General features: G+C 41.0%; 1 protein-coding gene across 2 annotated transcripts in view; it reads right to left on the bottom strand.

Moving 5' to 3' along the window:
• NAXD (NAD(P)HX dehydratase) overlaps nt 1-13,358 on the bottom strand; it is a 43,695-nt gene extending 30,337 nt beyond the window's left edge. Inside the window, exons 1-5 of one of the 2 annotated variants that reach the window (XM_088538450.1) lie at nt 12,810-13,358; nt 11,361-11,732; nt 8,294-8,444; nt 7,051-7,096; nt 5,417-5,505 (exon numbers count right to left, since the gene is read on the bottom strand). In XM_088538450.1, coding sequence (XP_088394576.1) covers nt 5,417-5,505; nt 7,051-7,096; nt 8,294-8,444; nt 11,361-11,732; nt 12,810-13,326 — 1,175 coding nt within the window. In that variant the 5' untranslated portion in view covers nt 13,327-13,358. Of the gene's footprint in view, nt 1-5,416; nt 5,506-7,050; nt 7,097-8,293; nt 8,445-11,360; nt 11,751-12,809 lie in introns of those variants that run through there. The other variant, XM_010227246.2, reaches the window with a different exon arrangement.
• Nucleotides 13,359-13,629: the final 271 nt, after the last annotated feature.

Raw genomic sequence — 13,629 nt, 5'->3', positions numbered from 1 at the left:
CACACAGTACATCAAAAGAGCGAAAGAGAGCACATACTGTGTAGTTCTAGAATTTAAGTAGCTATCTTAGAAAGCTAATTATTAACTATTATGGTAAAGCTCGGGTGAGGTCACTATAGGAAACTCAGTAAATAAGATAGGGAGAGAGATTATTATGGACAGGTTAGGCCAAAGGAATTAAAGGCAAAACTAAATAATGCAAAAAAAAAGTCTAAACATTAGGTTACAATACAAACAACATATATGCACGCACACACACACAGATATATATGGGGGAAAAGCTATATTCATCAAATGTGTAAATCATCGTTCTTGTAAATTAACTCCAAATTTCTGAAAGCTCGAAGTCTTCAGAAAGCAGCACCTTTCAATCCCACGAACAGAATTATAAATCATTAGACTTATTCTAGAAGTCTCCTTGATCTCATTATCAACTCAGAGGTCTCTGACCAAGCATGTCAGCCAGATCAAATCGCAATGACCACACTGACATGCAATTTCCTGGATACTATTAGTGACCTAAAAGAGACACTTGGTGAATTAAGATCGGTGTATTAAAAATAACAAAAAGAAAGTAGGGAAGGAAATGGGTATTTTCATCTATGGGGTTGTTGAATGATCCTTATGCAGAGCTTAGTTCCCAAATGCTAGGTATGATGATTGTCATTTTTTCTGCTGTAATCAGGAGCAGCGCTGCAGCAGGCAGGAGGGATGCGCAGGTGCTGCATGGTCATGGGAGGAGCGCGCTCTCAACGCGCAGACACCGCAGTCTTGACTTGCTCCACGTTCTAACTTCAAGATGTTGAGAACACAGAAGCTGTGTTCCCACAGCTACCCAGGCGTGAGTTTGGGAAAAAAAACATACTAAACACCGATAATAATGGCAACAAGGCCTGAAATGTGTTGCACAGCCACTACTTGGACACCACTCTTATTCAGGTATCTAAATTGCTTCACTAGGCACCAGGCAAGGATATTACTAAGATGCTACAGGCACCTGGGCCAACAAGAGCTCCCTCAGGAATGAAGCCACACGCATGACAGAAATGCAGTCACCTCTTCTGCAGGGCAGAGCCTCGCACTGCCTGCAAGAGCTCTGAAGGAGAAGTTCCCACCGCAACCTGCTTCCCGAGCCTTCTCAGATGGACATGACAACAGCACTCAAGCACAACTCTATCCAGCCTTGTAGAAATTTCACAACTATCAACAGAACCATTTTATAGCCTTCACTTACAGACATCCAGCTCTTTGAAGCAGTTACAGTGCGTTTTGATCTCAATCACATTTCCAGCGTGTATTATGATAATCTCCTCCAAAAGAAAAGTGATAATCAAATGTCTTGTTGTTTTCATATGTTGGAGATCATGGAAGAGGTCTGGATCTACTAATATTTCCTACAAACTGGCTTGATAACTAGAACCTCTCAAATGTCCTTCCAAATGAACAGCCATTAGACAAAACCTATGATTTTAAAAGCGATAAAATAAGGCTGAAATGACAATGGAACTGAGAATGTAAACAATAAGAATGTAAGTAAATGACTTGAAATGTCCCTGAAAAACTACTACAGATTATTATGTTTTAACATTAAATCTAATAAAGTGATTATTTTTTTTTATTTTATTGGTATTGCCCTCTAGATTACATTTGACTTTTAAGGAACAGATGATGGTTAAATCAGTACACACAAGATAGTATTTCAAGCAGCTTTGGACATAGGAGAAGACAGAACAAGTCTCAGTCCAAGTATCTGTTTTGCTGGTTGTCAGCTGCGAGAAGGAATGAGACCCTAATCACTTCAGGGGAGAAAAAAAAAAAGGCAAAACCAAGTTTCAGCTATGTCTTCCCTTTGCTCAAACTCTAAGATTAAATATCATATAAACCTAATGCTAATGTCAAGTCACAGCAGTTTGGCCAGTGCTCAGAGGATGAATTTGGCCAGGATTTAACGCGAGTGCAGAGTTTCTGCACCTTTACACTTGTCTGCCCGACACACCAGAAAGCAGCAAGAACAGAATCATTCTCCACAGTGAGGCCAAAATGTCTTGCTGCAACTTCCACTTTGAGGAGGTGGTAAAACCACCTGCTGGTGTCACCTGGGTAAAGATCCCTGCAACAAGAGGAAGGAAGGCGCTACAATACAGGCCGCATGTACCTCCCTCCTTCGTTTTGGCCAGCAGCATAACACAAAGCAGCAGCACCTCTTTCCAAGGAAGCTAGATCCAGAAAACGGGTCCACAACCAACTGTTGTCCAAGATACTGAATGACACGAATAGAAACCACTTAAGTCTAATCCTCTGAGTCAACACATACAAACCGATCTTTATCTCTCCTGGAGTACTAAGTAAGAAAAAAATCTCTGTGTGATTCTGAACTGCACTGCTGACCACAAGAGGTCTGGGAGAAAGGTCACAAAATTCTGGCTTGCTTCTTCATTGCAGGTGCAGTAAGGTCACAGCAACCAGGTCACCTGGGCAGCATCATTTTGGTTATCAGAAGAACCTCATTCTTTACTCCTTCATTTTACTTGGTGACAAGAGTTTTTGCACCAGAAAAAAATTGTCACAGCTGATCCAGAAGGGGAAAATTAGTTCCAGGTTGTGCAGAAGTGTTTAACAGCTACCCTTAGCCAACACAACTGAAAGGTATAAGCTTCATCCCCCAACAGACTCATGTTTTTGAATCTCCTCTCCACACATCAAATTAGAAAGTGCCAAAAGCAAAAATTGTTTCTAGGCTTTTGCACTGTTTAGAAGTATTCAAATAATTTATCAGAAGCTCGATATTCATGCTTCACTTTTATGATATTCTCAAATTATCAAAAAGGAGACAAAATCAGATACGAGTGGGTAAATATGTTTCAGCAACCCTGATCTAAGCAGAGCTTCTTCATTAGCAGTAGCTAACCTCAACTTATCTAGAAGAGTGAAAAGAAACAATCTCAATTTAAATCCAAAGTAACATCTGAATTTAGGATTAACTAAAATACTTCCAGGAACACCGGCAATCTTTCCCAGGCTACAAAGACCCATTACTGTGATCAGCTGGGAGAAAGGTATCCGTGTCTAGGTCAAGGATAGGGCTTTTCTTTGAGACACAATGGACAAATAAGAGCACTTTCAGACTACAGAAGATTCACCACCTGACATCTCTGTCTGCTTCTCTAATAAATCTTAGAAAATCAGGGAATATACAGACTAGTGATAGTACAAATAAATTATCTGCCAATCAGGTTGAAGTGAGATACTCAGTAGTACTTCCCTCTCTCTATGCCTACAGAGAAAGACAAACACAGTAAGATTATGAAGAAGTCTTCATAAGAGGAGATCTAACAGAAGTGATTATTCTCTCTTCATTGAAAATGGAGCCAGCTGGGTTCAGATAGCTCATTTAATTTTGTAATCAAGGACCCATCAAGGTAGGATAAGCTAATCCAAGACACCTATTCAAGCCTATTCAACCTGACCTGAGCCACTGCATAGAAATGTCAAATATAAAAATGTTCCTGAAAACTGTTTTGCAGATAATTTTAACCACTAATGCAAAAAAGTGGGTACAGATCTACAGCAGAAAACACAGACAATGCCTACTAAAAAATTTAGTACCTGCACTTCTATATGTTTATCTTCTCAGTATTTGTGTAGAGTTTACAGTAAGAACACATTAATAGAGAAAACAGAGAAAAAAAAATGTAGCAAAAATGGGTATACTGCTGATGAAAGCAAGACAGCTATGATCAAGACTTTGTATACTGCTCTATTCAGAAGACCCCAACTTCTGCACTACAAACTTTTAAGCTGTTCACAAGAAACCCTCAATCAGCAAAAATATTGAATAGTTTAGTTAATAGATGGTTAACTTTTAATTAATATTTTCTTAATAGCAAGTCAGCATTGAAAGTGAAATTATGTATTTAATAGCATCCTTGGATAAAAAGAAAAAGCCACTATTGATAACATTGGCTATTTATGGTCCCTAAAGATAAAACTCAGATGGTGAGTGCACAGAGTCAGGTGTGACACCACGATCTTTCCAGATCCCAGACTGCAATTTGCAGTTCTGGCTCCCCTATCTTTACTCACATGAATGGAGAATAAAGTTACAAGATAAAAAGTAGAGAACTTGTGTTTCGGGCATCTCTAGTACAGGATGTTATGCTAAAAATTAATCCCAGATTGACCTGCAGGCTGGGACACACAGAATTGCCCTTCGCACTTGTAACTTCACAAGATGGATGCCAGGTTTCGTAACTCCCTCTGCAACCCTAAGGAATTCCTCTCACATAACATACTTCACATCCTTGAAGTGACAGAGGTTTGCCAAGGAGCTGAGACTCAACAGCCCAAGCTCTCGCTCTCACACACCTCCTTTAATCACGCCGCCGCAGCCAGCCTGAAGCAGCTCTAATGAGCCAGAAAAGCCCCTGCATTCAGGAAAAAGAAAAAATTGTTCTTTCCCTAAGGTGATCCCCCTTGAGGTGAACACCGTGCTGAAAAGGGGCTGCAGCCAAGCGGCAGAGAAGAAGACAAAATGTCAGGCCCCTGGCTGCACAAAATGGCAGCTGGAGCCTGGCATGGCGCCCAGCCGCTCCAGCAGCGAATCGCGACGCGCACACGAGGCCGGTAACTGCCACTAGCCCAAGGACACGTATGGAAGGCCCACAGCTCCGTCTGCACCTACAGCGCTCATGCTGAAGCACCCTCACACCCAACGGAAACAAGTTATCCTGTAACAGTTCACCAATCAGTGCCACATTGCAGGACAAACCAGTCAGCTCAGCATACACAGATTTTCGCAGTTAAGACTGTGGCTTATTAAACTTCTCATCTTTTCAACAAACCTTATGTTTTAGATAAGAACATGTATTTACTCCGCTGCTGTGTATCCAGTGCAATTCTTACACACACTTACAAAGGAAAATGAGAATGTATATGTCTCCTGGTAACTTCACATTGATGACTATATACAAAGCAGTGAGAGGAAAAAGATACACTACTATTATTACGAGCATTAAAGACATGCAAGAATTGGAACGTATTCTACATGTCTTTTCAAATGCAGAATCTAAAATGCTGACTTGTAGTGAAGCTTAGTTCTGGATTTTGCTACTGTTCTCATCTAAATGTATTACAATCAAAAAAAAATGTCAGCAGGTAGTGGGAACCAATCTCTTGGCTTTTTTATTATTATTTAAAAAAATGTGATCTGCTGGTAATGAAAAAAAATGCCTCTCACAACTGTCTGTTCTCCATCAAAATCTCTGTCTTTAAGGACAAACCATTCATTTTTGTAATTTCTGTCTCACCGGTCTTGTAACTCCAGAAAAGCAGTAATGCAAACTAATCAGTTATCAGACTGAAATGTTCAAACTAGCCACCCTGACTTGCTCATTTAAACAAAAGACAAGTCACTTACAGAACTGGATGAACAATCAGCTCTGGACTATATGATTTAATTACAGTTGCTGCATCTTTGGTACAAAACACGTGGGATAAATCTGCACCCTAAAAAAGAAAATTTGCAAACAGAATTATGAAGCTTATACTTAATAATGACATAATCATTCCAAAGCTTACTCACCGAACAACTGAATTCCTATCTGCTAGCAGTTAAAGCAAACTTTACTACTTTTTCCATTTTGGCTTAACCTATCAGACAATGTTTTGCAAAAAAAAATAAAAGCATTTTCTCCATCTTTTAACATAAACTTAAAAAAAGATAGGATGTCTAAAAATGAAGATCTTCAACGTTTTACTTATTAGATAAATATTTCAGATGGGCAGAAGAAAAAAGACTAAAGTGTCACACAATAAGAAAAAATACAAAAGAACAGCTGAGCAAGAGAGAAACTACATTAGAGAAGAAAAATAATACTGTAATAGATCTGTATAATGTAGATATGACAACCTGTGACAACTTTCCAGTCCCACTATTTTTTTCAATGGGCCAAATTAGTACCAGCTGAAGGCCTGCACAATTTTGCCAACTTCCCTTCAGTTAAAAAAGCATTAAAGCTGGGGAATTGAGCTACAAAGGTTCCTTATCAACTGAGGAAATCAAAAGTACACACAAGGTTATACAAGCAGAGATTAGGGAAGTGGATTTCATTTTGCTAAAATGCAGATTTTTCTGCCAAAATTTCCAAAGGTAAGAAAAGTGCCTCCTCTGCTTTATTACTTTATACAAATTTAACATTTCAAACAGCCATGCAATTCAGAGATATGATCCTGTGGCTCTTTATGTGAAGATGTAATGACCAATGAAAAAGAAACTTCAATAAGGGTCTGCTTAGTGCACTACTGTTTTGGCAACTGGTGAACAAAAAAATGGAGCAGCCTTAGTATCTTGTAAGATTATTAAATTGTCATGTTCCCATTTGAAATCCCTGAGGGACTGCATCTAGAGGTGCAAAACTTCTGAAGGGCAGAAAAAGAAACTGGGAGTAGGGGAAAGAGAGGAGGAGATACCTGGATTGGCTAGCTACCTATTGAAACAAATCTTCAAAAAGGAAATAATTCATAATGAACAAAATGTACTGATAGACATACAGAGCAGATATATGTAAGTATATACATTATTATAGCAAGTATAAGTATTAGGTAAGCAGGATTCACTTACATTTGAATAATCATAACTGTATTTAGTTCTACTGTTAGAGATGGGGCTGTAGTATGCTCTAACTATAATTTTAGCCACTTAATACGTTACTAACATAAGGAAGTTCACACTTATGCTATTAAATAATTATGTTAATTTCAACATATAACTTTTAGATTTATGGTGTGCAATAACTTTATCAGCCTATAACTGATTGAGGAAGGATACTTCAGTTGATGTACTTATCAGGTGCAGAACAAAATCTGGAAGGATTGCAGCAGTGAAGAACGTAACTTTAACTATTAATCTAAAGATATTTTATTATTTACTTTCTAAGAAAATATGTCATCAAGTTTTAAAATATCCCACTCAAGTCTCTGAAATTTTCATTTTTTTGAAATAATATCTCTACCTTATACTGGGAGAATATGTACAAAAAGCAGAACACGTACCACTTTCAGAGCTGTAATTGCAGCAAAATACGGTGCTCCGGTGTATCTAGAATGAAACACAATTTAGGTTAGGAAACGTTCATAAGGTTGCCTAGTTTGAAAAGCAGTCTGCCATAATGACGCCTCAAATTCAAAAGCAGATTAAAAAAAGGCAGGATAAAATTCTGTGATGCTGAAACCTTGGTTTGATTTCAGAGGAGCCAGAATTTCACCTTATCCACCTGATCCCTTGACAGAAATATTTACAAAGATCATGCCATTAAAAAAAAATGTAAGCTCTTCTCAGGAAAACAGCTTATTAGTCTGGAAACAAACAAAACACAACAAAAATGTTTTGCTTGCAAGCTGTTTGCAAGCCAAGTCTGGGATCCAGATCAGTCCCATCTGGTTTTAGATACTTAACTGAAGAGACTAAACCGTAAAGAGAATTTGGGACAACTGGAATGACTGAAGAGGAAGACACAGGCAGAACGCCCTCTGCTCTACAGATATCTACCTCTGGCAAGACATAAGAGCCCCGGCCCAGCACACCAGGAAAAAACTGATTCTGGCCAACCAACCCAGAATGCCCCAGCTGTAATAAAGCACATTTTTTTCTCTTTATAGATTTTTTAATAATCATGGATCTCTCTTACGGGGAAAAAAATCACCTCTATTTTGAAAGCAAAATTTTTAAAAAAGGGAAGATTTAGATGATTACTAAACATGGCTAAGAAACAGAATCCAGGCTGTTTTATTTCTAAGTGAGCACTGAAGTTATTTATTTCTATTATTCCAGAACATGAAGCAAGATACTTTTATAGTCTAATAAACACTGCAATTCATCAGCATAAAAAAAACACGAAGAAAAACTGGCTTAAGAGACACAGCTCTCGTGATATCAAAATAAAGCAAAGATTATCCTAGAGCAGATGTGCCATTCTATTCACCTACTTCTGCAAGCTTATCACATTATGGGAAAAGACCTTAATATCAAAAGGAGAGAGAGCGAGGCTGCCAGACAAGACAGCAGACACAAGCATTGATATTCAACGGTTTCAGCTATGCCCACTAACAATATTTGGCATCACTATCTTGGGACAACATGCTCTTTTACAAGCATGCATGATCACCATGATGCACTAGCAAAGCTCCCTGGAAAATATCCATTATTTTAAGTGTGGAGTGAACTTAAATGGTTTCCACACGTAGTAATGACATACTCAAGTTCTCTCAGCAGCACTCAGATTTCTTTTTAACTTACTCTTGACATCCTCCAACGATGCCTATGCGCCCATCTTGACCTTTATGCCTTTTTCCTGTTAGAGGAGGGATAACGTTGCGCACCAGTTGAAAAATATTCTCCATATCCTTTAGAGTGTGTGTTTTGTGCAGTGAAAAAGACCTCTCTATAACTGAAAAAAGAAGAAAGTATTGCATTAAAATGCGTTCTTTCTTAAACAAGCATTTATTTAAGCATTCAAAAGTCAATAAAAACACTTCAGGGTGCACGAAGTGATATATTTCTAAAAACAGATACTTTATCACTTAAAAGCTTTAAAAACACCGAAATATTAGGAAAGGCCATTATTAACTTAAGGTCCAAGGCAAAAATATTCGCACTGACTGATCGCAGTCCTAATTTAGGGCTTAGGTACAGAGATAAACAACCCAAAGCAGCTATATTGACATTTTGGAACTAGAAACACCTTCTCAGCTCAGTTTGAAATCATTTCCACAATTCAGCTCAACTGAAACAGACACACTTGGTAAAGACTAAACGCATCCGGACTGGGAGTGAGCACGGAACAGCTAAAAGCACATTTTAAATTTATACCCTACCTTATTTTTGCTTTCCCTTAAAACTTCCACATCTAAGCAGAGTCAGGGCCTATCTCACTGCTTTTTGTTTTGGCAAGTGCTTAAATAGAAAATGAAAGCCTTTCCATAAAACTGCAATCACATACTAGGTGCAAACATTACAACAACCACACAAAGAATTTTTACCTGTAATTCAACTACAGATCTCTGATGTGAAATTACACTTCAAACTATGTATTAAAACAACTTCAGATTCAAATTACTGTTTCAAATGACTGAGAATGTAAAGGAAAGTATTTCAGTGGATACAACTACAGAGAGGTAAACAGTTACCTAAGATCAGCACCTCACACCAACGATGTATTAATTAGAAATTACGGTAAATGTACTGAAAGAATAATTTCTTATCCTTGTATTTCAACAAAACTCATTTACTGTACAAGTCCACTCAGCACAGTGGTTTCCATGAATGCTAATATTCAACTCCTAAACCACAGTCACGCTCTCTTTCAAACAGTCCTTCCAAACAGACTTGCTAAAAATCCTTCCATGAGCTGCTACACATTAACACAGAATTATGTAAACAGTAAACCCCACAATACCAAGACCCCACAGACCCCAAGTCTGTGTAGGACTTGGTAGTCTCCCCCCGCCGCCAAATCCCAACAGGATAAATAAGATGAGGAAAAACAATTCCAAAAAATTCGGACATAACAAAGAAAAGATAACCAACAAGAAAACTCATCTGTGCCCTGCCAGCAAAAAGCATCTTTTTCTCCATCCTCCACAGAAACTAACCTTACACCAGGCACACTAATCTTCAGTTATAAAATGTCTTATTAATGACAAATGCTCCTCGTTGGTCTTTTGCTTTCAAAAACCCTTCTATAGTATAGGCATTCCGTTCCTACTGAGAATAAAGGAAAAAAAAAAAAGGCTTTGGAATATGGCCAAAAGAGCGTTGCAGTCACCCAGAGTAGAACAAAATACTCATCTGCTCTGGAAATAGGGCAGATGATTTTCCTTAAATAACACTTCACACATACGCTGGTTTTCAACCACACACAGAAACCCCATACATTTCATACACCTTGCAAGCCTTAAAGTGCCACAGCTGTTAAGGAAGACCTCTGTTTCTTTGCTGCTGGTTTTTGTTCATTTGTAAATACAAAGCAATCATATGAAAACAAGCAAACAAACAAAAAGAGAAAATGGAGAATTATGCAGAACACAAATCTAAACAGAATCCCCCTTAGCTATGGAAATACTAAGGCAGCTTTAACTATGAACAACTGACACCCTAATTCCTTAACAGAAAGTATCTGGCCTGCAATGTCATTTTTTACACTTAGCTATAGACTGTTTGTTAGTCCTCCACCAGATAAAAGACCAGACTCCTGAGTTTTTCTTACTGCATTTGAATGTATGTAACACACTTTTGCACAGTGTGTTAACTGTGCACCTGCGTGACAAAGCACAACAAGAGAAACTGGAGCCTAGTCTCAAGTCCTTACAGATAATAATTCTTCCAACTCCTAGCACGAAACATTTTAGAATTAACAGCAAAGTACCATCGCCCCAATCGCAAACAATTTGCTAATGGATTTTCCAAAGCACTTCATGGTTCAGCACTGACAGAGGACCCCAGTTCTCCTCTTGCCCCTTGAGTCTGCCTTCATACGTACAAATAAAGATAAATGACACGGGACCAACCAGAGATCTGTTTAGAAGTCAGTTAGGGAAGACTAACACCTAATTATCAGCTTCAGGCCCACGCATAACATACAGAAGGAAAAGCCTGTGCATAATTACCAACTCTAGAACTCTTTTTTTTGTTCCTTTCCCTTCAGAATAAATTCAGAACCACCCACCCCCACAAAATGTATATATGAACTGATACAGAATAGCAATATACTCAAATACTTTCCTTTTATACTCTGCCTACTAAAGTAATATGATAATTAAAAGATAAGATTCAGAATTTTCATGTAAAGAAATTTATTTTGAAGAAGCTGATTTTTAAACACGTGACTTACTTCAGAGTAGGCAAAATTCCACTCTTTTCCCAACCCTGAAAAAACATATGCACATCCTTAACTTCACATGCTGAGTTAGGCCCATTAACTTATACAGCAGCAGAATCTCTGCTACAACATATCTAATGTTTCCAGGTCGCATTTTCAGGAAATTCTCTACTTGCCTTTTATATATAAAACTTCTGCTACCTTCCATTAACGGAGACATGAACGTGCAGAGAACTCCCAGTGTTTGCAGGGTATTTTCAAAAGTGTTATTTCATTCATTAAAATTTGTTATAACCAATATATCTATATTTAATAATGAGTACAATGCACGAATGACATTTTACTTTAATTTTACATCAGAGAGACACCTTCAGCACAATATTAAGTAATTTCAACTGCCTTTTATTTTCAAAAGCCGCTTACTACGAGAGCTTCCACATAAAACTTTTAAAAAAGAGCTTTTATTTATGCTATAGAAGGAAATACCTATCGGTGGAGAAAGTGCAGCTGCCATAGCATTATAATTAAAGTTATCCCCATATGAACGATGGTTTGCTCTCTGAGGTGGACTTGCTGGTATAGACTGCGACCTTTGTGACACTGTAGAAGAAATTCCTGCCAACATCTGTCCCAACATTTGTAACATCTGGAGCTCTCGAGCGTGCTCAGCTTCTCGACGCTTGTCCTCAATTTTGAGCCTCTGCTCTTCATATTTGTAAAACTTCTCTTCTGTATCCACACTTTGCTGCAGGAATTTTTCCATCATTTTATCCAGTGTTAAATTTGTATGGCGCTTTTTTGATCTTTTGGGCTGGCTGAGAGGTGGGGTAATAGTCGGAGCACCGATTTCTTTAAAGCCTAAAACAAGAGGAGATAGGATTATTTTCCTGAAGCGCCAAGAGGACAGCAGCAAAAAAAATCTGCCTATGAGATGCGGACCTAACACATCACGAAGCTCTTCTTTTTCAATGAGAAGTGAAATTACTTCAGATATTTTTATTTCAAGCGCCACAGTACAGACCCAAGCTTCGAAAAAGTTGCAAAGGTAACACAGAAGCCACAGAGGCCTCTTTTAATTGTTGTAGTACTAAATTTTAACAATAGGTGTCCTTTTGATCTTCTAAAAAGGTTTAAGTGAAGGCTATTAAACAGTACAGCCTCGTTTGTGCACTGCAGGTAATTACACTAATCTAAATTGAGTTTCAGTCTGTTGGCACCCAGGATTTGCATTTCAAAGGGCACCAGTGTAAACAACTCTTTGACGGGGTTTATGCGTAAAGAGAAGGCTGGACAGGTTGGACTTGGACGGAGGTCAACCCAGTGGCCGAGCCCTCAGTGATGCCACCTTCCGAGCACGGGTTCCCCATCGAATGGGAAAACCTGGCATTAACCTAGGCTTGAAAGTAGCAAATAACGGTGGCCCCCATGCCCACGGTGCGTCGGGCCAGGAGCAAGGGACGGGCTTTACAAAGGGTCCACGAGCGGGCTGAGGCGAGGAGCAGCGTTTTGGAACCGACAAGCGGTTTAGAGCAACTAATTACACAAACACTACTCCCTCGCTTTGCGGCCCCTCCGCACGAACGAGCGGATTTGTTATTATCATTATTGTTATTATTGTTGTTGCTGTTGTTTAAGGTATGCCCATCAGCAGCACGCTGATTGGCAAATGAGCGCGTAACCTGAAGGGAGCCGAGAATAAGATATAAATAATAAAAAATATAGTAACAACATTAAAAATAGCAATAGCATTAAAATAGCATGAATAGTAATAGCAATAATAAACAGGATAATAAGAAAAATAGCAGTAGTAATAGCAGTAATAACAAAGCCCTCGTCGGGAAGGGGCCGGGCTCTCGGGGCGGCACCTCCCGCCTCTCCCTGTGGCCAGGGTCACCCCGAGGAGGCCGCGGGACGCGGCCGGGGCCGGGCACTCACCGTGGGCGCTCGGCACGGGGATGGCGAACGCGGGGCTCTCCACCTTGACGCCGATCTCGCCGTACGAGGAGCCCTCGCCGCACTCGTCGGCGCGCGGCGAGCGGCGCGCGGGGGGCTCGGCCGCGCGTCGCGGAGCCTCGGGCGGCGGCGGCGGCGCCTCCTCGCGCGGCGGCGGCGCCTCCTCGGGCGGCGGCGGCGGCTCCGCGCCGGCCGCGCGGCCGCTCAGCACGCGGTCCATCTCGTCGTAGTACTTGCAGATCTTGCGCGCGTGGCCGTTCTTGCGCAGGCCGTCGCGCGCCTGGTAGTACTGGCGCTTGAGGCCCTTGATGCGGATGCGGCACTGCTCGGGCGTGCGCTCGAAGCCGAGCGCGCCCAGGCGGCTCGCCACGTCGCGGTACACATGGCTGTTGCGGAAGTTGCCGTCCAGCGCCGACTGCACGTCCGCCTCGCCCCAGATCTCCAGCAGCGCCCGCGTCTCCAGCTCCGACCACAGGAAGCCGCGCGTGTTCGTGATCATCCTCGCCCGGCCGGGGTCACTGCAATGGCCGCGCCGCGCCGGCAGGGAGGGAGGGACGGAGCGGGGCGGAGGGAGGGAGACAGGGAAGGGAGGGGGAGGAGGGGGGTTTAATGCCCGCGCTCCGCTCTGCCCGGCGGCCCCCGCCCCGGCCCCGGCCCCGGCGCGGCGGCCGCCGCCGGGAAAGCGGCTCCCGGGCCCCGCATCCCGGGAAAACTTTCCAGGCGCCGCTTTGCGGTGCGGTCACCTGCGCCGGGAAAAAAAAAAAAAAAAAGGAAATATAAAAAGGGGGAAAAATCGCTTCGG

Source organism: Tinamus guttatus, unplaced genomic scaffold, assembly GCF_059628265.1.
Source record: "Tinamus guttatus ecotype Peru unplaced genomic scaffold, ASM5962826v1 Tinamus_guttatus_pri_ptg000047l, whole genome shotgun sequence".
Lineage (NCBI taxonomy): Eukaryota > Metazoa > Chordata > Aves > Tinamiformes > Tinamidae > Tinamus > Tinamus guttatus.
This window is presented reverse-complemented; position numbering and strand designations above follow the sequence as displayed.